The sequence below is a fragment of the Meleagris gallopavo genome, chromosome 1, assembly GCF_905368555.1.
Source record: "Meleagris gallopavo chromosome 1, MGAL_WU_HG_1.1, whole genome shotgun sequence".
In the NCBI taxonomy this organism is placed as follows: domain Eukaryota; kingdom Metazoa; phylum Chordata; class Aves; order Galliformes; family Phasianidae; genus Meleagris; species Meleagris gallopavo.
The window spans coordinates 86,368,312-86,395,150 of NC_139404.1; the positions used below are offsets into that span (position 1 = coordinate 86,368,312).

The window sequence follows — 26,839 nt, forward strand, 5'->3', positions numbered from 1 at the left end:
TTAAAAAAATTCCCTTAATCATCATGGCAAGAATCAGAGAGCTGAAGTCAATCCCCTTAGCTACCCTACATGAAACATGGAACCAAGCAATCTCCTTAGTTATGCTGGTATGAATGAACTCCATCAGCCTTTTAAACTACTTAGATATAAAATGATTAGTGTCATGCTTCTAACATGCCAAGACCCAATGTGAGTACACATTGCTACAGTAAGTTGAACATTAATAGTCAAATTTTATGGTGTAAATTACACATCCAGTTCTCACCATTATATCACTTCCTAGCTGGAAGCATAATACAAGGAACATATATAGTTAGCTGAGAGGCAAAAGAAAATACCCAAGCTTTTCATGGAATAAAATGAAAAATTTAAGAGTATTCTTTATTGTATGGAAAGCTGATAAAAAGTTCTATCAGAGGATGAGAAACTATTGAACAAGGTGATGACATTTAGCATATCATCACATTACCTCGCTGTTGTGCCCAATAACATTCATTCATTTTTCTATGCAATGTGCCCATTTTTTAACACTGCAAATCAAATTCCAAGAACTTTTGAAATAACCGTTATTAGTTGAAGTTATATATATTTGTTCCATTTGGTGATAGTCTTGTTTAAGAATCTTCGTTTGTTTGTATGTTTTAAACAGATGAGTTAAGAAGATCCTTCCCCAGTAGTAAGATTCCCAGAGGAAGATCTTGTACCCCTCCATCTTGTCTCAGCAAGTCCAGTGGAAAAGATTTGGTTATTTCTAAAATACACAGAATGATCAAGCCTCCGGAAATACAAAATGAAATAAGTACTATTTTGCCAAGTGAGACCATCCACTTCTGTTTACTTCAAAGGTATATGCTTGTCTTAACAACACATGAAGCCAGATAGAATATCTGCATTTTACATCTAAATGTTGTTCCACATCTTAAAGTACTTGTGACCTTTCAATTTATTTCTGCAGGATCACATTTTAAATTCCTCAAAAGAGTTTCTTCTCATTAAATACAATAGAAGAGTATTATACTCTTGAGTCTGAAATGTAGTTATAATTAATATTCATAAATGCCTGGATTTTCTACAGGTTTTTTTTTTCTCTGCAAAGTTGTAATTCTTAAGAAGAATTCAATTTTCTTATTAGCAGTCAATAAACATATCCACAAACTGCCTATTTTCCACTTTGTGAAGTAACTTATTAGGATTATGTGAACAGTTTCCAATTCTGCTATGACTGCTTGCATAAATACATAATCCTTGTGGTAAAGGGCTCCATACTTGGTTGAATCCCTTTGAAGGAAAAATGTATTAAGTCATGTGCAAACTACTATGTAAAGTATATCTCCATAAATCTGTAGTTTTCAATTCTTTACATTTTGGACTGACAATTGCTGTACATTTTAAATTGTTAACTGCTCCTCAGAGAAGAGGTTTCAAGCTCTAGCATTACACTAGAAATTTGGAAACAGACATCTACAGGAAGGGAGAGCAAACCTGAGAAGAATTTCTACGGCATCAAGTTTTCAATTCAGCTGGATGATGTTTTCAGTAGTCTCAGCCTATGGTTTATCACTTCAATGTTTACCGCTAAGAATAGGAGGGGCATAATCTCACCCCAGACCTAAATTTATAGAAGATCTGTCTTAGGAACAGCAAGTGGGACCATTGCAAAGCAGCAAGGAAGTCAATAAGTATGTGTACTAATGTACAGCGGTGTACTGATGGACAGTCGGCTGAATATGAGCCAGCAGTGTGCCCAGGTGGCCAAGAAGGCCAATGGCATCCTGGCCTGTATCAGGAATGGTGTGGTGAGCAGGACTAGGGAAGTCATCCTGCCCCTGCACTCAGCATTGGTGAGGCCTCACCTCAAGAACCGTGTTCAGTTTTGGGCACCACAGTACAGAAAGGACATTGAGGTGCTGGAGCAGGTCCAAAGAAGGGCAACAAGGCTTGTGAAAGGCTTGGGGAATGTGCCCTTTGAGGAGAGACTGAAGGAAAGGAGGCTGAGGGGAGACCTTATTGCTCTACCAATATCTGAACGGTGCTTACAGCGTGAGTGAGGTTGGTCTCTTCTCACTGATGACAGGTGACAGGACAAGGGGAAATGGCCTCAAGTTGCACCAAGGTAAGTTTAGGTTGGATATCAGGAAAACCTTATTTACAGCAAGGGTTGTTAAGCACTGGAATAGGCTCCCCAGGGAGGTGATCGAGTCACAATCCCTGAATGTGTTTAAAAACCCTTTGGATGTGGTGCTCAGGAACATGATTTAGCGAAGGGTTGTTAGGGTAGTATGGTTAGGTCGTGGTTGAACTCGATGACCTATAAGGTCTTTTGCAACCTGACTGATTCTATGGTTCTGTGATTCTATGCACACTACTACTACTGCTTCTTGACTCTCTTTAAGCTTGCAATACATCATAGCTTATATGTTGACTTGAGTTTTTGGCATGACTTTATGGACAGAGAAGCACAAATCACTCAGGAAGCTAGTAAAACATGGGTTTTTTGACAGATAAAATACAGATAAGATACAGACAGATTAAAAGAAATGGACCCAGGCAAAGCAGGAAGAGCAGTCTTTAACTACAAATAAGAAAACCAGAAGTGTTAAGCTCCTGAGGACTGCAAGTAACATGGAGATTTCAGAAAATGTCAATAGAGTCCTTACTGGCCAGTGTCAAAAACAAACCACGGAATGATAGAATGACAGAATCATGGAATGACAGAATCACAGAATCATACAATCACAGAATCATAGAATGGCTTGGGTTGGAACTTCCAAACTCCATGCCACAGGCAGAGTTGCCAACCACTAGATGAAATACTACACTCAAAAGGAAAAATTCTGGGAAACAGAGCACTACAAATTTATTTAATTATGCCCCAAACAAGCTGGTCCTAACTACTGTATCAAGATCCACTTAGTGAGAACTGCTGCAGAGCAGAAAACTATATGTACAATGTTTTCATCCTTACAACTCCCATGCAGTGTCTTAGATTTTAAAGCAACATCATAACGTAAATGATTTACTGCAATTTGCAAAGGGTATGATGTCTGTGCTTAAGCACTTAAAAGAGACTTGGAAGATGACTCAAATTTGCAGATTTCTTGATAAATACTTCGCTTTCCTGTAACTTCAAAAATCAAGTCAAAGTATCAAAACATCAGTTAAGTGTCCAAAAATACTGTTCGATTTTTTGTTTTAACTCCTTTCCTAAGTCAAGCCTTTTAATAAAGGTCAGTCTACTGCAAATCCTTAAGAGTATATTAATTGCTTTAATTACACATAGAAGATCCACTTTTAGTATATAATTGCTACTGTCACTAAAGACGACGAAAGCAGGAGTTTGTCAAGAGTTTCACTCAATTACTGAACATAGTATATAAGAAAAAGCAACAACAGTAAAGCATCTTTTATCTTTCTCTCTAGGAAATAAAAAACAATAACAACAACAACATATTTTGTGCCTTTTGTACAATTCAGAGAGAAAGCTTTTCAGAATACTTTGATATTTATCAACTACTTAAGCATTTATGAGAGCATTTTGTATGCACATAGGAATTCCAAGGAGCAGTTCCCATGAGGTCAGTACAGTCTCTAAAAATACACTGGTTCAAATAAAGAGGTTTTCAGTATGCATCTGGTATTTCCATAAATATTGCTTTTCTTCTATTTTCTTTTTTCCTTTTTCACAATTTTGCAATGAAGGCAATATTCAGTTTGATATGCTTTGTAGCTACACTCTTGTGCACAGTGAATGTTGAATTGTCTCAGAAACAATATTATATTTAATTGGGAATGGGTATGAATTAATTTTTGAATTTCAGAGTTTTTACATGCTGGCAGAAACAGTAAAAATTCTGTAATTCAACACAGCTGAAAATATATCCTATTTTTAAGTGAATTACATTTGCTTTCCAAGTCAAGTACATTTTCCCTCTCAAATTATCCCCTTTTTCCTACAGAAAAAAGGCAAGAATGTGTTAGTTTTCACTAATTTTTTTTTTAACTCCTCCTTTTATTAAGCCATGATATGAAGGTGAAATTTGCAGTGACTTAAAAGCTATTTTCTATGTGCGGAGAACATAGATGTGCAGCCCATATCTGGTATTCTTATCTATTTTAAATTCTAACCAATGCATTTTAGAAAAAAAACAGTATCAAATTTAGCATACATTTTGTGGGGTTGTGGCACAGAAAAAAGATAGATGTTTACAGTGTTCCACTACCTACACTGTTTCTCATACTTAGAGTGAGAAGCATAACAGAAAATTTAAGTACTGCTACTGCCACTCTATGCCTTCTTTTGCAACATAAGATGAAACATGCACTGAAAAATAATCAAATTGATTCATGTGTTATAGTTAAATTACATGTGATAGGCAAGATACATTACAAATCAGTATACTAAGAAAATGAAATGAACGGCTTTACATTTGCTATTTGGTAGTTTCTGGGCACTAAGTGCATGAACTAATTCTAACCAAAGTACAAAACAAGTATGTTTAAGGAAAAAAAAAAATTGACATTTTAAGTACTGATCCTAATAAAAAGGGGTTTTCAACAGCACACAAAGTCCCTAATAGTCATGAGAGTACACAGACAAGAAAGAGTATATTTGGTATGCGAAGGCAGCAGGGAAAATTTAATCATGGACAAGAACAGAAACAGCCTCACTAATCACAGAATCATGGAATAGCTTGCCTTAGGTTGGAAGGGATATTAAGTATCATCTCATTCCAACTCCCCTTTCATGGGCAGGGTTGCCAACCACTAGATCAGGCTGCCCAGGATCCCAAGCAATGCTTCCAGGGATGAGGCATCCACAGCTTCTCTAGGTGGAATGTGCTGGTGCCTCACCACCCCCTGAGTAAAAAATTTCTTCTAACGTTTAACTTACATCTCTCCTCTTTTAGTTTAAAGTCATTTCTCCTTGTTCTGTCACTATCAGATCATGTAAAAAAGATGGTCCCCTCCTGTTTATATGCTCCCACCCAACCAATTATTTATCCACCTAATTGTCCAGCCTTCAAATCCAAATCTCTGCAATTTAGAGAACAGGGTGTTGTGTGGGATCATGTTAAAAGCCTTGCACAAGTCCAGGTAGACAATATGGAATCACAGAATCACAGAATCGCTCAGGTTGAAAAAGACCTTAAAGATCATCGAGTCCAACCATGACCTAACCATATTACCCTAACTCTAACAACCATCAATTACCCTTCCTTTGTCCACCAATGCCATCAATCCATTATTTTGATAGATCTGAATTTCAGATACATGGATTCAACATGGATTTTAACTCTGCTATGTTTTACGTTAAAAGGCAGACAGAATGAAATGGAGATCGCAGAATCACAGGGGTTGGAAGGAACCTCAAGAGATCATATAATCCAAACCCCTGCTAAAGCAGGTACCTTACAATGAGATGATAAACTCTCAGCTTGACGTCCTAGTTAAGAGGACATCCTGCTACAAACCCGGTAATAACTATGTTTCTGCTTAGCAGATATCCTATAGCAATGATTTCAGTTATGGACAGAAAATTTTGCCTTTATTAGGAACATATTTGTATACATCATCTAAACTAAAAAGGAAAGGAAAAATAATTCAAACAATATATACAACATTATCATCAGTTACTACATAGTAGATTAAAAACAAAAATTGCTTTTGGTTAAGCAGTTTAGAGTCTACTTCTATTGTATTATTTTAACAGATGACTATTGAAACATAACTGTTCTGTACTACACCATTCAAACATGTTTATAATCCTCCATTCTATACATTTTCTTAAAAGTGGATGTTAGTTGTTTTTTTTTAATTTACATATAATTATATCTCATTGTTTAGGGTATGAATGCTTTAGATCTGTTACTGCACAGTGGCAAGCACAAATGGGCCCCAATGTGTTTCCAACATCCAAACAAGTATATGACTATGTTTTACCAATAGCTCTCCTCTATGGAATCTGTAAGTAGATGTTTCACACAAAACCAAATGAATACTAACTAGAATACTGCACAAAAAGGAGGACATGGTTATAGATGCACTGGTAACGCTGCATCCATCCAATGCGGACTCACTCACAACTAGGGTTTTAAGGTTACATACGCACAAAAATTAAGATTTACAGGAAGTACTGAGAAAAACAAAAGCTTAGGCATGTGCCAAATTACTTGCATATTGGCAGTCCGAGAGACATACACACTTTTCAAGAAAACCTTTCATGTTCTAAGAAATCTCCTTAAATGAAAGACGGGAGTGGAATCTCAAGGGTAGATCACCTCAGATTAGCAACATTAATTCCTCTAGAAAAGCTTTCTTTGACAGCTGCATGTACCTAATCATCAAATCCCTTCAGATTAATATTCATCTCAAGAAAAACAACCCTCTGTTTACCTTTTTCCTCATACACCATGCCTTAAACGTCAAAAAGGGTTCTAAATATGGCACTGCAGAGCACGCTGTCTGATTATGTTCAAATTACTGTTCTACTATGTGATTTAAAATATTTTTCTTAATGTCATCTCTAAATTCCCCAGATTGTCTGAAAATCTGATTAGCTCCTTTCTTTTCTTTCATCTCTGTTAAATGTTCTGACAGCTAAATCCCTACCTTCTATTAAACTTACTATTAAAACCATATTCTTGGTGACACCTTTGAAATCTGACTGCTGAGCTTTCACAGACACAACTATACATCTTTACTGGAGCAGAATTGTTGTAATAGAGGTTTTTAAACCTTCAGATGCTTTTTCTCAGAAATGTCCTAAATTCCTGGATAAAGCATTATTTCTTACTACTTTTGCAACATCTAAACACTTGGGTGCAATTTTCTGTTTCACGGACTATTCAAAGATGCTTATCTAGAATAGAAATGAAAGTCTTTAAGAATATGAGTCTTCTGTGGTACTGACATTTTTTTTCCTATTGACTTTATATTTGTGTACTGGGTCTGGCAGAAATTGAGTTAATTTTCTTCATAGCAGCCTGCATGGTGCTGAGTTTTACATTTGTGACCAAAATACACTAATGTTTTAGTTATTGCTGAACAGTGCTTAAACAGTATCAAGGCCTTCTCTATTTCTTACTCTGCCTCCTCAAGGAACAGGCCAGGGGAGGGAAAGAGATTGGAGAACTGACCCAAGTGACCAAAAGAAAATCCCATCCTATATAAATGTAATGCTCAGCAATACAGATGGTAAGTATTCTTCAGAGTATTTGTTGCTCAGAGCCTGCTGGGCATCAATCTGATGGTGGGAGGTCATGAGTGATTGCTCTTTTCCTCATAAAACTAGTAAGACTAAGGATTTTTTTTTCACTTTTACCCTTCTATTTCTCTTCCCCACTCTGCTGGCTGGAAGTGAGCAAGTAGCTATGTAGGGACTCAGCAAGTAGTTGGTCCACCCACCAAAATATGACATTAAGGAAGCAGAGGCTGTCTTTGAATTATGATACTTTTTTCACTGTCACATTTCTCAAAACACAGGGCTCTTATCAGACTAAAAACTGATAAATACTTTCAGATTTCTTAATTATGATTCTAAATGCCCTAGAGTATCTTGTTTACCCCACAAATTACCCTCCCAAAAAGCTATTAGATTGTGTGATACTTGTGTATAATGTTACACAAGTATTTTACAATATTCAAACATAGACTATGGAAGTTAAAAATTATGATTACATATCATATAGTTATATAGCATCATATATGCAATACAGAAACAATAAAAAATGAAAAATAACTAAGATTTTTTTCTAACAAGACTATTCAAAGGTAAGTTATTTAGCCAATTTTTAAAACACAGGTTGATATAAATATTTTGGTCAGGAAAATTAATTCAAGGATGATGTCTGGTTACATCTCTAGGAGTGGGAATACCACTTATATCTAATGAATAGATTACTATGAGTTATAAAACAGCAGTTCTGGAAGACAACCACGAGTCATGGTGAGAATCAACTGAACACAAGCTCCTAGTATTAGTACAGTGAAGAAGCTAGTGGGAACTCTTTGATGTTTAAACAAGAGAATAGTAAAGAAAAGGGGCATGATGATTTGTAACTGTAGAAAACAATAAAACTGACTGTAAAATATTGCATACTTCTGTCAATATTTTTGAAGAAGAGTCACACAATGACTAGAACTTTGGAGAAGTAGAAGAAGGAGCAATAAGTGTCTTTATCTATTTAGATACAACATGAGACTGAGAAGGAAAAAGAGTAGGAAACAAAAGGAAACTTTAAAAACAGTGATCTAATTAATGGAACAAATTACTGAAAGAATTCTTGAATTTCTACTGAAAGAATTCTTGGTTACTTCATGTCCTTTAAAAAGATAGACTTTAATGAATTGCTTCTTACTGAATTAATGTAATGACAATGCTTGAAAACTTAGAGCCTCTGACGTAAGGGCATTCTGATGAATTGTTCTTTCTGGTCATTAATAATTTAAATACCTACTGAGGTCTAACAGTTACAATATTAAACATGAAGATTAGAAGTACTGTTGATATTTTAATTCTCATTGCAACATGAAATTTTCAAATCAACCTGTCCTTATTATTAATATGACCATGTGGATATGCAAATTTACAAATATAGATAACTTATCCTATTTCTTTTTCACAGACAAATCTAAACAACAGACAACTATAGTTAGGAGAAATTGCATTTTTTCATGCTATAATCTGTACTATTATTTCTTTATTGTTGTATTTTAGTAGCATGTAGTTCTCCTCTGCTTGTAGATAACAAGATAATATGAAAAGCAGAACTCATTTGTGGACAAGTATTACTATATCTACAATAAACTCCCTATCTTTTTCTTGTGATGTCATATTCCCACATAAGCATATTTAATGCATTAACCTCACTTACTTAATGTTTGTGTTAGTATTTTCCCTATATATGACTTAGTTTTATGATTCAGATACTGGGTCATCTCATTAGTTCCTATTTTCTTACTAATTCAATATCTCTCAATTATTACTTCCCCACCTTATATCCCCTCTTACTATATTCTGTTGAGTCTAAAACTTAATCTATTATTTGTATTATCACTTTGCACAACAAAGTCATACTTTCTATTTTCTTTTCTAGCTTTTTTGTAACCTCTAAGAAGCTAACTTCTTACACTGTTTTCTATTGCTTATGTATACAACGACTTCATATGGAAGAGTGCAACTTTTTCTGCTGTTTGTTGTTAATTTTAATAAAGAAGAGGGATCTTTATATATATGTTTATCCTTATATATACATTTTTAGGCAACTTAAGAAAATTCAGAAAATTCTAAAAAGATTACTAGTCTAACTAAGAAAAGAAATCCAACTATTGTGTAAGAATGCTCCTCGGGTATACTGACCTAATCACCTTAATAGCTAACAGTTTTTAAAATTAAAAAAAAAAAAAAAGGAAGAGTGTAGATGTAGCTACACTGAGAGAAAGTTGGCTCTGGAAAAAAAAAAACGCCGTTTCAGCTCTAACTGAAAATAACACAAAAATTTAAAAACAAAGCATCAGTAAATGAGTAGTGCTATATCAGACAATACTAAATTCAAATATCTGTCACCATAAGCTCTTGTAATGTCTTCTAATTAATTGAGAAGGAGGTAAAAGTTAATTGTAGACTAATACATACACTTTAAAAGAATTATTTTAGCAGAGAATAATGAGTTTGGTAGGGAAAAAAAAATAAATCAGTACTTTGACAAGATCAGTCTCAACAAATTCAGGATAGAAAAAGAAACCACCCTAAAAGTATGTTAGTGACAGTTATTCAAAATCTTAAAAGGTTGCCCAAAGAAAGAAGGCGTTTAAAACAGAATTTCTTCTGTGGATAAATCAATTAAAACAAAAAAATAAAAATCACCAATTGACAAGGAAGTTGTTCAAATAATTAAAAGGACCAGGATAAAAAAATGTCATCCCTTTCACAGCTGTTGAAAAATGTAGGAGACTTCTAGTAGGCTGAAGTTATAAACTTCTAAACAGCTTCTACTGCTTCTACTGCTGAGACTATACATTTTACCTACAATGACAAGTGAAGGCATCTTCTGCAAGACTCTTCCACATAATAATTTCTCATAGCTGTGTGTTCTAAAGTCACCTTGCCATTCTTTTGTACTATATTTAAAATAATTTAGGAGCTTATTTAAGAGTCTACACAGAAGTGTGAAGTTAGATTAATGCAAGAAGCACCAGTTTTTTCACTATATTCTTCTTCTAGTAAGAATGCTACATTCCAAGTATAGTGGAAAATCTGCAAAGTAGATTCAGTTCATACAAATAGAACCTCTTAAGTAAAGTACTAATGGTAAAAGTTTATCAGCAATAGATGGACCATTATAGCAATGGTCTCCAAACCATAGCACACAAACAAACTTTGCACACAAAATTCTGTTGTTTATTCAGTGAGAAATTTAGATAAATAAATAAATAAATAAAAGGAAGGGGAAAGAGAAATGAGAGGGGAGGGAAGGAGAGACAAGAGGCAGAAAGATACAGAATTTCCTAAGGTATAATATTTTATTATTGTTACTGCTGTTCACTGTCAGTGAAGTTTGAGGAACACTACATTTCAGTAAGGGTTCCCCTATTTTTCCTTTCTTCCCTGAATTTCAAAACTGCTTTAACTACTAAATCTGTGCTTAATCCCATAGAAAAAAACTGACCACCACAAAGTAATGAGAAAATTTAAAAAGTATCATCTTTTCCCAGGTTCACTAAATGACTTCAGCTGGAACTCTGGCTAATGTTTCATATGATCTCAACTGGCCTGCCCACTCGTTTATACTTAACATTCTTTTTTTAAATTGATGAGAGAGTTCTTTCCCACTTTTTGTACCAATCCAGACAAAACTTCTACATTTTAAAAGTTATGGAGTGAAAGTTTGTTGAGTTAATTTCTATTTTCCTTCCATAGTACACACATTTTCAAAAATCAGACATTATGAAGTATAGCCCAAAGAACAGAGAAAGTATCAGGTATGTCCATTATTAAAGAAGGAACTTTAGACTGCCCAACATTGAAAAGCTAAACTGGAACTCAGTCATTCTGTTGACCTCAAGGATATTAATTTACACTGTATTTTTGTAGTGGTAAGCACTTAATTTATTATCGTTTCAAAATGCAAGGAAAAAAACTGACAAGCAAATAAGAAACAATTGTAAGAAGCAGCATTGTATACACAAGCTTCAGGAAGGCTGTACAAACAATGGGGAAGAAAATGAAAACATAAATCACGTAATACCAAATAATGCATAATACTGTTTGCATGACTCATCGTTGCAGCTAAGTGGTTACACTGCATACAAATGCTAAATAGAAAACCACTGTGTTGTATCTTTATTTGCTTGGGTATGTACCAAGCATGTACTGGTTTGAGAGGTTACCAAAACTGATAAAAGCTTGTAAGTTTTTTTTTTTTTTTTGCATTATTAATATACTATAAATAAAAAACTAAGAGGTGAATGTTAAAGATCTGCAAATTTCAGAATACCTCTTTCTAGTTTTTTATTCTACTTCATCCTAGCCTGTTTAGGTTCTTTGAGGCATACTCAAAATTATGCAAATCCCAAACATTAACATTTCAGTTGCTATTTAATTTAATGGAAACAATATTTGTGACTGAGTATGCCTATAAATTAATGAATCCTATTAATGTCAGTCTCAAGAAAATCCATCATCCCATTTTTCTACTGCCAGAAACGTTCTACTATCAAAGTAGCTCTGCAATTATGCGTTAATGACTTTATTCTTGCATATAAAGACAGCACACTGTATGGGAACTTTTGAGTCACGGCCTGAACCTCTGATTGATCACCTGGGAAAAGGACTGGGTCAGCCCTGGGAGTACAGGTAAAGGCAATTCAGCTGTGTGACCAGGAGTGGAGCTTGGCTGCACCTCTCTTAGACCCCATTTAAGGACTAGCTGGAGATCCCTCTTTTGTGGAGTTTTTTCCCTGCTAGTCTAGATCTTTGGAGATGGGTGAGCGTTGCTTTCCTGTTTGTCCTTTTGCTATTCTACTCCTGTGTTGCCTTTCTACTGCACTAATCCTTCTGACTGTAACACACACTCTTATATTTTTTTAATAGTTTATTAAGGTAGCGTAGGTGTTTTAAATCATGTCTGAATAAATCTTTATCAAAAGAACAAGCAAACCAGCAACTTTTACTCTTCAGGAATAGAACATAATAGACTAGAGCAGAGCAAAAAGCTCAACTGGATAGGACTTTAAAAGATCATCTAGTCCAACTGCTTGACTGTTTCAGAGCTAACCAAAAGTTAAAGCATATTAATGAGGGCACTGTCCAAACATCTCTTTAACATTAGCAGGCATGGGGCATCGACTGTCTCTCCAGGAAGACAATTCCAGTATTTGAACACCCTCACAATAAAGAAACTTTTTTCATACATAGGATTCAAACCCCCCAGCATGGTTTTGTACCATTGCCATGTATTCTATCACTAGTGACCTAGGAGAAGAGTCCAGTACCTCCCTTCTCCGTTCCCTCTCTCCAGAAGCTGTGGAGAGCAATGAGGTTGCCTCTCAGCATTCTTTTCTCCAGGTGTTCAATAAAACTATCCTCAGCCTGTTCTCACAGGACACGTCTTCCAGCCCTGTTACCAGCTTTCTTGCTCTTTGGGTGCTGTCATGGACTTTAATATCATTTTTACACTGTGGAGACCAGAACTGCATGCAGTTTTCAAGGTGAGACTGCACCAATGCTACAAATGGCAGGAGAATCACTTCTTTTGACTCAGTAGCTATTGCATCCCAAATTGTGGTTTGCCCTATTGGCTGCCTGAGTATGCTACAGGCTCATGTTGAACTTCTCAACCAACACATTCAGATCCCCTTCAGCCACTAAGCTACGCCCAGTCTGTACTTGTATCTGATTGATTGCTAATTGTCCAGTGCTCCAATCTGTCTAGATTCTTTTGCAAGGCCTTTCATCCCTCCAGGATTCAACAGCACCTCCCAGTTTTGTATCATCAGCAAACTTGATGAGAATGCAATCCTCTCCTGCATGCAGATCATTGATTAAAAATACTGAACAGGAATGGTTGTAGAACTGAGCCCTGAAAAAAACTGCTGGCACCATCTACCATTCAGATTCACTATGACACTTTGAGTTCTACCATCAAGCCAGTTAATCACCTAGTGTAGCATGAAGCTATTCATTTCACAGCTGGACAATTTGTTCAGAAGGATGCCATGAGGAACTTTATCAAAGGCCTTATTGAATACAGAGAGATTCCATCCACTGATGTCCCTTCATCCACTGAGCAGTGACCTTGTAATAGAAGGAAATCAAATTACTAAGGCAAGACTTTCCATTCACAAACCCATGCTGACTATGCTTAATAATAGCTTTGTTCAAATATCCCTTTCAATAGTCCCCAGGACAATCTACTTCATAAATTTTCCACGGACTGAGTTTACTCTAAGTCTGTAGTTTCCTGTGCCTTCTCTCATGCTCTCAGGTAGATGGATGCAACATTGGCTAGATTCCAGTCAGCAGGAGGGACCTGCCTAGATTCACATGAGCTTTGGTAAATTGTTGATAGGGGCCTAGCTATAATGTCTGCTAATTCCTTCAGCACTCTTGTGTGCATCCCAACTGGCTTCATGAGTGCTGAGCTGATACAACTGTCCCCTTAAGTGACTTCAGATGACAAATCACTATTCCCTTAATCATGATCCTCCAACTCCGAGGTCTAGGCAGCTCAAAATCTGGAGTTACTCTTAAATACTGAAGCAAAAAAAGGCATTAAATGCCTTTTCTTTTTCCTCCATCTTGTTATCTGATCATCCACTACAAGTATTGACCTTCTGCAGCTGATGTTCCTGAAAGAGCTATTTTTGTTGTGTGACACCACAATAGCCACTGTTAAGTCAAGCTGGGTTTTGTCTTTAATTGTTTTCTCCCTGCAGATGTGTGCTGCTGCTTTGCATTCTCCCTGTGAAGCCAAACCTTGCTTCCAGAGTGTTACAGATGATATTATAAACTTCACTTGTAAGAGAAAAGAGGCAGTTGTATTTTACTGCTTTAAGGTAATGACTTAACAAATCTCACATGACTTAACAAGATTCATGATGGTAAGGTCACTTGATTATGTACTCAATAGACAATCAGCCAAAACTGTTAAGGAGACCCTCCCATTGAGTCATGAGGTTTAGAATGGACCCTCTGGCCAACGGTTTATGTCTAATGAATTATAAGTGCAATCAATCCTTTATGTCACTTAACACCATACAGCAAGATAGAAAGCTATTAGCAGATAAGAAGTCTCAATCTTGTAAGAAGTTTCAAGAAGCTGTCAGATAATCACTTAGTGAAAATATGTTGCAAGTAAGGAATTTCTCAGCTTTGATGAATAACTTTGAGAAACATCCCTTCTCCAGGGGAAGATTCTGGCATTGCCTGCAGCCATGCAATGACAGCTCAGAAGGCCCTTAGCCGTCCATTATTTGTGGGGTAAGACGAATGACTACTAGTCGTAACTGCATACCAGCCATATTTGATTCATACATGCTATTTCCTCAGAGTCCACCTTGATCCCTGTTCAGTTATCATGACCAGATGTATCCATCACAGCCAACAGTGATGGTTGTTGCCTTAGAAGGGGGTGAAAGGCCAGGTTAGGGAGACAGTGCATCATGACACAGAGGTCTATATTTTCTTTAGTTGCAAGGCAAAGTTTCCTGTTCAGTCAGATAAGTCTTCTGCCCTGCCTACTTGACTTTTGGCGCAATGGGATCACATGATTCAGGTATTTAAAAGGTGGTTCTTGAAAAAGCAACTGGCTCTCATAGACTCCTGAAGACTTCAGAGCAAATTGCCAGAAGTTACTGCTAAATAACTCCTTTAGAAACTTAAAGTATACACCTTTAAAGTATACATCTTTGAAGTGTCAAAAGTCTAATGAACAGCCTAAATATTTTCAACCCAAATGTCCTGCAAGGTCTTGCTGATTCTCAAACAACAGATGCCTGAGGGCTCTTTTCCTAGTTGGCCTATTCAGTACTTCTGACCAAAAACTTACGATTCGTCACCAGGTGACCATAGCCTTGAGAAGACTGGTGCAACAGTTCTGATATTGATTGATCAAGGAAAGGAGAGGAGAAAAGAGAATAAGATAAGAGAGGATAGGAGAGGAGATAAGAGATTGTCTCGCTCCAATTTACAGGAGGGAGAGGAGGTTCTTTTAATATAACATACCCGGCGTGAGATTAAGAAACAACGGTTCAAATGCTGGTCCAACCAGTTTACTATAAATTCTAATCAAGGAGATGGGGAAGGGAAGGAGGGCGATAGAGAAGATAGGAAAGAAGCAAGAATCGCATAAAGTGGGGATAGTCACAACCAGGATCCAGCAGCGGTCCCACTGCACGCCGTTTCAAAGGTCCAAAGCAAAAGCAGCAGGGGGGGGGAGAGCAGCAGCGTGGCCAGCCGTGGGCAGCAAGCAGGTAGCAGGAAGAAGTCACAGAGCCAATCTGGGAGGAAGCAGCAGGACTCAGGCAGCAAGCCCAGGAGAGTCCATCAGCATGCAGGAATTCCGTAGTGAGGAATCTGATGGCAGACACCTCTGTTCTTCTTCAGCATGCTGGAAGAGCGCAGAGCAAGTCCAGGAGGGAGAGAGGCAGGTCATAGGCTTCTCATGTCAGAAACCTCTTCTTCTTCCTGAGGAATCTGTTGCCAGAAAACCTCCCCTCATGGTTGTTGATCCCTCTTTTATCCTCCTTTTTTTTCCTGCCTACATGACATCCCTGGGTGCTTGAATCACAGAATCACAGAATCACAGAATTGTAGGGGTTGGAAGGGACCTCTAGAGATCATCGAGACCAACCCCCCTGCCAAAGCAGGTTCCCTACACCAGGTCGCACAGGTAGGCGTCCAGGCGAGACTTGAATATCTCCAGAGAAGGAGACTCCACAACCTCCCTGGGCAGCCTGTTCCAGTGCTCCGTCACCCTCACCGTGAAGAAGTTCTTACGCACATTCGTGCCAAACTTCCTATGCTGCAGCTTATGTCCGTTTCCCCTCGTCCTGTCTCCACGTACCACTGAAAAGAGACTGGCCTCACTGCTATGGCCGCCACACCTCAGATATTTATAAACCTGGATCAGGTCCCCTCTCAGTCTTCTTTTCTCAAGGCTTGAGCAAGAGTCATGTGAGTATCCCCTGAGATGCCTATCTTCCTTGAGATAAGTCCACACAAAAGACCATCTCACGGCCACTAAGCTGCAGCTTATCTCTTTCTTGTTGCCCCTGGCCTTGCCCATCTATGTCCCTCAGACAAAGAATTTCACAACCCTTGCCCAGGATTTGTCCATCAGTGCTCTCCAGACAAAGGATTTCTCAACTCCTGCCCAGGACTTTCTTGGATTTGTCCATCTGTGTTCCTCAGACAAAGGATTTCTCAACATTTGCCCAGGACTTGCTTGGACTTGTCCATCTGTGTCCCCAGCAAGCTTTGAGACAACCATGTAAAAGAATAATCTCTTACAGAGATGAAACAGGAGACTGTAGACAGGAGTGGTGCAGTGATGTGGTCGTGTCTGTGACAGCAGCAGACGACTCACACTGCGATCCATGTCAGGAAGCTGCAATAGAGGCAGTGCTGTGGCACTTTGGCTTAGGGCTTCAGTGAGCATAGTACACACCTGCTAGTGGCTATGGCTCAGGTGGTCTTCATCACGCTGGCATTGATAGGAATCATCCTTTTGGGAATTCACCTTGTGAATGGTGATCTGTATGTGCACATTCAGCTGCATATGGAGCAGCTGAGACCGGACATGGCTCAGCCACTGCACAGCATGGAGCAAAGGAGTCAGGGACAGAACTGGGCAGCCAAGGAGCCCTGCTCCTTGCTGTCCTGCAGCACTGGCAGGTCTGGGCCATTACTGGAGTCTTTTTCCTGCTCTTTGGCTTCCTTTGGTGCATTAGGAAAACAAAATATTTGTTAGAGAGCAGCACTGAGATTTGGGTGTGTGCTGCCATCTTTGTCGTCTTCCTTAGGCTCTGCTTCTGCCTCATGAAAGTGGAATGTAATCTGGCCTGTGGCAGCAGCAACCAGAAGAGCTTCAGAAACGAAGAGGAGGAGAATGAGGAGGTCAAAAAAGACAGTGACTTGGATGAGACTTGCAACCTAGGCGAAGTTTGGGCCGACAGTACCCAGTGGCCAGCACCGTACATGGCTGACAAGTGCCAGCTGGTGGAGGAGCTGGTGGATGACCTTCTGCGCACCTGTTGAGGAAAATCCTGCCAAAGCTTCATGCCCCGGCTGCAGCCGGCCATCGGGGTGGCCTGCATCTACGAAGGATGGAGTGCCCAAGACAACATCCTCTACCACCTGCTTGTGCTCGTGAGGCCTCCTCCCGGGCACACCTTCCATGTGGAGCTGGACGACGCGGAGGAGACAGCCACGAGCAGGTCCTGTCTGCGCGTGCAGCTGGAGTGCACCTGCACGAGGCAGCGGCTGCTGGGGGACATGCTCTGCTTTCTGCACCACGATCAGGAGGAGCTGAGGGAAAAACAGGGGCCCAGCTTGCTTGACACCTTCTGCACGGGCTCCTATCTGCACGTGGAGAAAAGCGCGCTCTGGCTCCAGGACCAGGTGAAAGCAGCCTGGAGGCATCTGCTCCTATAAATCGGAGCGAGACACTTATTTAATGGCATAGTCGAAGGCAGGATACCCACCGTGAGAGTGTTGTCCTTCCAGGTGTAGTCTGAAGCTTTCTTTGTGTGTACCTCCTGGAATTGCAAGGGGCGATATTTTTTGAAAATTTAGACATGAGTCCTTCTCCAGGAAGACCGCTCCGTATTCTGAAACTTTGCTGTTTATGCGTGTACCTCTCGGGGACGTATTTTGACTATTTGCATTTTATTTAATATGTGTGTGCCTCCTCGGGAAGACCTCTCTGTGGTTATCTTGTAACTGAATTTGTGACTTAAACTTGTGTGCCTCTCCAAGAAGACCTTCTTTGCATTTTTTGTGCTCCCCCCAAAGAAAGGGAGGAGTGGTTTGAGCTGTGTGCACCTCCTGGAGTTGCAAGGAGCGATATAAACTGAGACGTGAGTCCTTCTCCAGGAAGACCCCTCCATATTCTGAAATTTTACTTTTTACGTGTATACCTCTCGGGGACGTATTTCGACTATTTGAATTTTGTTTAATACGTGTGTGCCTCCTCGGGAAGACTTCACTGCATTTTGTGATTTAAGTACCTTGTAACCTAAGTGTGAAATTTGAACCTTTTTTTGTGCTTCCCTCAGAGAAAGGGAAGAGTGATTGGAGCATTTGCATTTGTTTAATAGGTGTTGTGTGCCTCCTGGGGGGAGGTAAGAAGTTACCTGAACTTTTGAATATGTGCACCTCTTCTTCCTTTAGTGTAGATCTTTCAGCGTATTGAAAAAATGAGTGACAGCATTGACACCATGAAAAGTGAAGATGTATTATTTGATCTTTTAGAAAAACATGGTGCTCGACCCTCTTTATCAGGTGTGGATTGGGCACGACAGTACTGGTATAACTTGCAGAGTGTCTCGGACCGAATTAGTGTTCTGCAAAAGAACGCTCGTACCCGAGCTGGAAAAGGAAAGTCGTTTATTTGTGCCGTACTTGGGGCTGCTTTAAAAGCTGCCGTGGAGTTCCGAGATGAAAAGCCTTCGGCAGAAACCCAAACTATACAAGCACTGCAGGAATCGGTTAAAGTAACACAGGAACTGGTAAAAACTCTGCAGAATCAGATAGTGAACCTTGAGGAACAATTAGAAAGAGAGAAACGTAATTCGGCTTTGTTGAAGATGGCTTTTAAGGAACTGTTAACATGTAAGAATACTAGTGATACTGTCGCCCAGTTTGCCTCAAGAAAAAACTTTTCCTCTACAAGGACTGCAAGAAATAAAGGAAAGACTAGACAAATTAGAAACCCCAATAGCCCAGTTGCATCCTTTGATAAAAACCGAATATACCTTCGATAACAGCGAGGATCTAGATCCTCAAACGAATGTTAAGGAAATTCCCTTCTCAGCCACCAAACTAGCAAAACTGAAAAAGGATTTTAGCTGCTCTCCAAAGGAATCAGAGACAGATTATGTATGGAGGGTTAGTCTCACTGGTGGTGACCAGATTCGGTTAACAGAAAAGGAAGCAGAAGGTTATTGGGGACCAGGAGTATTTTTAACTGCTGGCAACAATCGTGCTGCCTGGTCCTTAACACAGAGGGCTGCCTACTGGGCAGGTGGTCTCAACCCTTTAGAAAGGGTAGACCCTCTTGCCATTACTGGAACAACTCATCAGTTAGTAGAGAGTGTTCAAAAGGCTGCTTGTCTCCAGATGATGTATGATAGAAAGCTGCAGCCACACCGTGAATCACCTATGATGATGCCTGTTGATCCTGAAAGGATGACACCTCTAATTAGGGGGCTTCCAGAGTCGTTAAAACCTATAGGCATACAACTGCAAGGAAAAATACAGGCTATGTCTCAGGGAGAAAGAACCCGGGCAGTGTTAGAAGAAACTGTAACCTCTAACCATCTGCAGCCAGGATACAAAGTATGGACGTGGGGGGAGGTTGCCCAAGAGTTAATTAACTATGGAAAAAAATATGGGCCGGTGATTTCTTCCTCCACTAAATCTGAGCCAAGGGAAATAAGACTTGCAGCGGTCAGCCTCGCCCCTAGGCCGCCTAGCCCAAAGTTCAGTCGGACTGAAAGGGTTTCATTGTCAGTAAAAACAGGTAGGCGAAATATTGATCATAAACGTAACTGTCTCTGGACACTGGGCTGGCTAAAGGGTGTTCCACGAAATTTGATGAATGGGTTACCCACAGTCAGGTTAGAGAAATTAGTTAACTGGTGGCCAGAACAAAAGCTCAAGCATCTTGAGGAAAGCAAAACCCCAGTTCCTAGGGCCTCTCCCAGGGAACCTAAACGGCTATCCAAGCCATTAGAAAACTGATGTCTTCGCCCCTCCCAAGTGAGCGGGGTGGGGGCGGATAAGGGTGAATACATTAGAAAGCTCACAACAAAGGGAAACAAGATCCTCGATTTAACACCTTCTGTCCAAAGGCCTCACCACTCTTGCCAGTTATCCTTGTGAGTCACGATTCAGTGGCTGATAAGCTAGGGAAGCCCTCTTATCTCCCTGGCCAGACTGTGTCGATTGACTCAGCTAACCTGAGGCCAGTTTTCCTAACCTCAACGGAATCCCTTGACAAATATCCTTGGAAGGTTTCCAAATTCCAAACAAACTGGGAAATGAATGAAGGGACCCATCTAATATCTGTTAGATGTGGCCACAAAAGAAATCTATTATAAAGCCTTTTGCACTGATGCTTTTCAGGGTCACAACAGTCCAGGAGTTCCATCCAAAACATGGTTGTTGGAAAGTGCCTAAGTTTCTATAAGAGATGTGTATATTTCTGGGATTACCTCTCTTATGGTTTATACCGAGGGGTATCCTGCACACACTATCCTGTGATAAGTTCTGTAGACTGTAACAATACTTGAAATTGCCAAACTAGTATTCATATCCCTCAGCATTTGAATTATGCTCAAGTGGAGAGTTCTCAGGACACTAAATCATCTTAGAAAACATTACATGGCAAGTCTACATATTGTCCAATTGGACTACATATGCTTTTGGTAAAGTAACTGAAGTGTAATATTGTATGGCTATTCAGAAACACCACAACCTCTACTGAAGAATCCCCATCTGGATCCTGGCTTATACTGGGACTTCCTGGGTGGGGAAAGCAGCTGACACAAATACCTCTATTTGTTTTACTTATTTGTTATAATTGTTGATTATTGTTAATTATGTCATATTTGTGTCACCATTTCTGAGGTATTACCGAGTGGTGTCTGTGGCAAATTGAATGAGTGACTCTAATAGTTGTCTAAAAATTGATGATAATGAAAAGGTTGCTAAACAAATTGCCCATGGGTCAAACGTATCCTATTTTATCTACTGTGTGTTGTTGCAACTAACGTTTGTTGCGTGTATGATTCCATGTTTTATTCAACTTATAAAATGTGTTGTATCCTTCATGTACTTTGTAACTAAAACTGATGATGGACAAGTCCAACAGATCAGGGCAACATTTGTAGCCAGCCCAAGAAATCTTTTGTAGTAATTGTATGTAACTTTTGATTATCTGTCCCCTTCCCTCCTTTTCCCTCCTGCTTGCTATCTTTCTCTCACCACCGTGGATCACTTATGCTTCATTTTTCAAGCAATCTTTGAGCCACGGGGTGGTGTGAGAATCCTTCTTTGTTTTTTTGTCTCAAAGCTTGTTTCCTGAGGTATTTCTTGTGATAAGATTGACTGATTTGTTGAGGAGCCAAATAATGGGTGCTACTGTGTGACAATCGACATCACTTTGGGAACATCTGAAAGCTGCTTGCCTCCGGAAGAGAGTGCTCAGGAGTGTTTAGTGGTGGAAGATCTGGCCTGTGACTAAATAGCTCCAGCTTAGTTTGGGAAAATTGGGGAATGATACCATCGTGTCCCGTGAAAAACAGGATGCAGATGGGCATCCCTGCTCCCTCTTATCTGCTGGCAAGGCCCGGAAGGTGGGAACAAAGGAGTTTCTGCTGAGATCCCAGAGCCAGAAGCTGCCACTCCAAGGAGAGCTGACTCAACCACTTTGGATTTGAGCTGTCACTCCAAAGGCAGCTGACTCGACCACTTTGAAAGCATTGAAAAGGGGCCATCATCGCCATGGTCATCGTCGTCGCCGTCGTCGTCAACAGAACAACAATGCCCGACGACCCACCACTACTGAAGATCAAAGACTGAACTATGAACCACGCTGGATCCATGGTGGTGACTATCTCCCTCTTGCTTCCTATAGAGACTCCTTGCTTCTTCTTTTCTATCTTTTCTATCGCCCTCCTTCCCTTCCCCATTACCCTAATTCATAATAGTGTCCGTCCTCCCTTTCCCCATCTCCCTAATTAAGATTTATAATAAACTGGTCGGACCAACATTTGAACCGTTATTTCTTAATCTCACGCCGGGTATACAATATTAAAAGAACCTCATCTCCCTCCTATAAATCGGAGCAAGACAATTACTTAGGCACTTTTCCATAGCTGCTTCTTGTTTCTGGTAGGCAGAAATATATTCGATAGCACCTTGTCCATCAAGATGATGCTTGGGGTGCAGCATGATTACTTGGGCACTTTCTTGAACATTGAATAGGTTGAAGCCAGCTACATCAGCATCATGGTGTGGCCAGAAAACTGCTGAGGCACATGGCCAGGAATGCCCAGCACCCTAGCTTCTGCCTCAACTGTCTCTGGACCTGCACCCACCTTCTGGTGAATACAGGCTTTTCCTCCCAGTCTTTGAAGACAGTTGTGATTTGCCACCTGTTGCAAGAGGGATTGCTCTTGTGGCTGGATGATCTTTCAAGAACACCTCTGCTGCTGCCTGGAAAGAAACATCTCAACCTCTTTCTCTTAGGATATGAGAGGGTCCCTGAGCACATGGTCTTGTTGCCATTGTCTGAACAGCTGGGCCCATCAAACTCTTCCAGCACCTGGTGCAGAAGCCAGCTACCCTCGCCTGGGTGCTGTGCAAGTTTGAGAGGCTGTGTGATTGGCTCATGAGATGCTGACCCTGGAAGAGATCTCCACTGACAGTGGGAGAGGTTGTCTCACACAAAGCTGCATGTACAGGACTCAGTTGGATGATGACCTCCTATCTGCAGGAAGAAGTCAGGATGCAGAGGGAAAGGAGAGAGAAGGCCTTGTGCAGCAGCCTGCTGTGAAGAGAAGCAGGATGTAACATTTCTCTTCACAGTCATGGCTGCACAGGGTGCAAGTGAGAAGCACTGCAAATGACCCTCATTGTGCTCGCTGGAGGCAGAGTGGAGAACCTGCCCATCTCGAAGACTCTCTAGGTGCTGGTGCCACAAGACTGAGCATGCTGAACAGGCAGAAGACGTATCTCAGTGTATATTTTCTCAGAATAATTTAAATGAAAATACTACAGAAATACATTCCAGTTTAGTTTTCATCTTCAGTATCTTTAATATTTTATAAGCATAAGTAATGTGTTGTTCCATATTTTAATAGTTCTATGCAATTCTTCAGTATGATCGATTATCAAAAACATTATGTTCATTTGCTATATTTTAATGAAGTTTGTTGGAATAAGACTAACCCAGAAAAATCAGCAAACATTGATTTTAATCAGCACTTCTGCTTATCTTTTTGAGAGAACACTCATTTTCTATGTTGTTCGTCTCCACTATTTATTTTGCTTTGCTGTTTGTTCCTTTTTTCTGCACTGTTTCAGATGTCCAGCATTGCCACTAGCTCTTGGTGCTCACAACAAACTTTACAGGACCAGCACACTGAACTAAGACATTTTCTTTCATTGCGCTGTGAGAAACAGAAGACCTTTTTTTTTTCTTCAATCATGTACTGCTGTATGTGACCAGTGTCTCATTCTCCTTCCTAAACTGATCATGCTGCTTCTTCAAATCATGCATTCTTTTTACCTGTATAACGCTCAAAGGTGTTGCAAAGCTTCTTTGCTGAAGTGCTCAGGAACCTTTATCCAGTTTACAGGTTATATTAATTCATGCACAGTTAAGGCTTTGTTTCCCGTGTTCACAAAGTTACTACCTTTCTATCTTGCATTATCACTCCAGACTTCTCAGTCTCTTTAATGTCACAGTAAGCCTTACTGCTTATTTTATACGTCCTGTTTTCCTTATTCTAAGAACCTCTTTACTCCCACATACTTACACTAACAATTAAAATACAACAACAGAACACATTTTACTTATTGGTAAATTCTCTAATAAAAGAGAATTTAAAGCACCGCTTTAAAGGTAAACTCTATCTATGCCAATAAATGCTTCTTACTCTTAAAACAGGGCAAAGTCAGTTTTCCTGAAAACATCAGTATGCTGCAAAATGAATGTTAAGGGTAGGAATGACCAACCAAAATACATATTTTATAATAGCCACATTTTATATCATCTTTAAGTGCATTTTTATGCTTGTATATTGTGGCTACTGTTATCAGATTAACTAAAACTTTTCAGAATTTACAGAATATCTGAAATTATATCTAATTTCCAAATACCAGCCTCCCTGTTTAACTGAATAGAATTCATCACAAAACTAGAACAATAATTTTTTTTTCTGTATTTTCTCAACACAGTATACTGCAGTATTTGCTTTTTGCTAGAGCAAATAATAATTTGAAAGTACAAACTTAATATACGAGATCATTTGCTTCATCCAGGTTTTCTGAAGGAAAAAAAATTGCAGAATTATATCAGACTTCATGAGACTGAACACAAACTGAGAAACATGGAAGTATATATAATATAATAGAATATAACAGAATAAAATGATGTCTAGGATTACAACAGGCAGAAAAAAATATTTTTTAAAAAAGTAATCCGTGAAGCCTGAGATTAAGAAATGTAGCAGTGGAGAGCTTATGGGTGAGAAACAAGGGGCAGACTGGTAAGGGTGACACTGTTGTGGGTGTGTACTACAGGCCCCCTGATCAGGATGAGGAGGCTGATGAGGCCTTCCATAAGCAACTGGATGTAGCGTCATGTCCCCAGGCACTGGTGCTTACGGGGGACTTCAATTATCCAGATATTTGCTGGAAGACCAACATGGTCAGGAACACACGGTCCAGACGGTTCTTGCAGTGTGTTGAAGACAACTTTCTGATCCAGGTGGTGGAGGAACCGACGCGGGGAGGGGTATTACTAGACCTTATTCTCACCAACAGGGATGGACTTGTTAAGGAAGTAAAGGTTGGGGGCAGTTTGGGTTGTAGTGATCATGAGATGGTGGAGTTCAAGATCCTGAGTGGAAGAAGCAAAGGCAATAAGTAGGATTGCTACCCTGGACTTTAGGAGAGACAACTTCAATCTCTTCTGGGACCTACTTGGAGCTATCCCGTGGGCTCGGGTGTTAGAAGGTAAGGGGGCCTCTGAGAGCTGGTCAGCATTTAAACAGCTCTTCTTCCAAGCTCAGGATCGGTGCGTCCCTGTGAGCAAGCAATCGGGAAAAGGTGGCAGGAGACCTGTGTGGATGAGCAAGGAGCTCATGCGCAAGCTCAAAGGAAAGAAGAAGGTCCATGAAATGTGGAAAAAGGGTCTGACCACTTGGGAAGAATATAGGAATGTAGTCAGGGCCTGCAGGGATGCGACAAGGAAGGCTAAAGCTCATCTGGAATTGAATCTGGCTAAAGTGATAAAGGGTAATAAAAAAGGCTTCTTCAAGTATGTTAACAGCAAAAGGAAAACTAGAGAGAATGTGGGCCCCTTACTAAGGGAGGGGGGGGTTCTGGTAACGGGGGTTGCTGAGAAGGCAGAGATACTGAATGCCTTCTTTACTTCCATCTGCAGTGAAAAGGCTCTCCCACAGGAATCCCCCACCCTAGAGGTTAGTGAGAGGGTGTGGGGAATGGGAGACTTCCTTTCAGTCAGGAAAGAGGACGTGCGTGAGCGCCTAGGCAATACTAAGATCCACAAGTCCATGGGACCTGATGGGGTGCATCCACGTGTGTTGAGGGAGCTGGCAGAGGTCATTGCCGAACCGCTCTCCATCATTTTTGAGAGCTCTTGGACAACAGGGGAGGTCCCTGAAGACTGGAGGATAGCCAATGTCACTCCGGTCTTCAAAAAGGGCAAGAAGGAAGACCCGGGTAATTATAGGCCTGTCAGCCTCACCTCCGTCCCTGGAAAGGTGATGGAACAGCTTGTGCTGGATACCATCTCCAGACAGCTGGGAGAAAAGGAGGTTTTCAGGAGTAGTCAGCATGGGTTCACCAAGGGCAGGTCATGCTCGACCAACCTGGTGCCCTTCTATGATGCTGTCACATGCTGGGTGGATGGGGGAAGAGCGGTAGATGTAGTCTACCTTGATTTTAGAAAGGCATTTGATACTGTCTCCCACGACATCCTTATAACAAAGCTGAGGAAGTGTGGGAAAGACGAGTGGACAGTGAGGTGGGTTGAGAACTGGCTGACTGGCAGAGCACAGAGAGTCGTCGTTGGTGGTGCAGAGTCTGGCTGGAGACCTGTAAGCAGTGGTGTCCCCCAGGGGTCTGTGCTGGGTCCGGTCTTGTTCAACATCTTCATCAATGACCTTGATGAGGGGATAGTGGCCACCCTCAGCAAGTTTGCTGATGATACGAAGTTGGGAGGATTGGCTGACACGCCTGAAGGCTGTGCTGCCATTCAGCGAGACCTGGACCGGCTGGAGAGCTGAGCAGTAAGAAATCCAATGAGGTTCAACAAAAGCAAGTGTAGGGTCTTACACCTAGGGAGGAAGAATTGCATGCACCAATACAGGCTGGGGGATGAGCTGCTGGAGAGGAGCTCTGCAGAGAGGGACCTGGGCGTCCTGCTGGACGACAGGTTGGCCATGAGCCAGCAGTGTGCCCTCGTGGCCAAAAAGGCCAATGGCATTCTGGGGTGCATTAAAAAGAGCGTGTCCAGCAGGTCGAGGGAGGTGATCCTCCCCCTCTACTCTGCCCTGGGAAGGCCTCATCTGGAGTACTGTGTCCAGTTCTGGGCTCCCCAGTACAAAAAAGACAGGGATCTCTTGGAAAGAGTCCAGCGGAGGGCCACAAAGATGGTGAAGGGCCTGGAGCATCTCCCCTATGAAGAAAGGCTGAGTGAACTGGGTCTGTTTAGCCTTGAGAAAAGACGACGGAGAGGGGACCTGATCCAGGTTTATAAATATCTGAGGTGTGGCGGCCATAGCGGTGAGGCCAGTCTCTTTTCAGTGGTACGTGGAGACAGGACGAGGGGAAACGGACATAAGCTGCAGCATAGGAAGTTTT

At 40.5% G+C, this 26,839-nt stretch overlaps 2 protein-coding genes across 2 annotated transcripts in view; one reads left to right on the forward strand and one right to left on the reverse strand.

Moving 5' to 3' along the window:
* LOC104909327 (ephrin type-A receptor 6) overlaps positions 1-26,839 on the reverse strand; it is a 450,149-nt gene that overhangs the window by 381,294 nt on the left and 42,016 nt on the right. The gene's annotated exons all lie outside the window — the stretch shown is intronic.
* On the forward strand, positions 18,394-21,028 carry LOC100549511 (uncharacterized). The gene is given in 2 exon segments (XM_085239369.1): positions 18,394-18,851; positions 18,853-21,028. Coding segments are annotated over 2 exon segments (1,545 nt in total). The 5' UTR covers positions 18,394-18,417; the 3' UTR covers positions 19,964-21,028.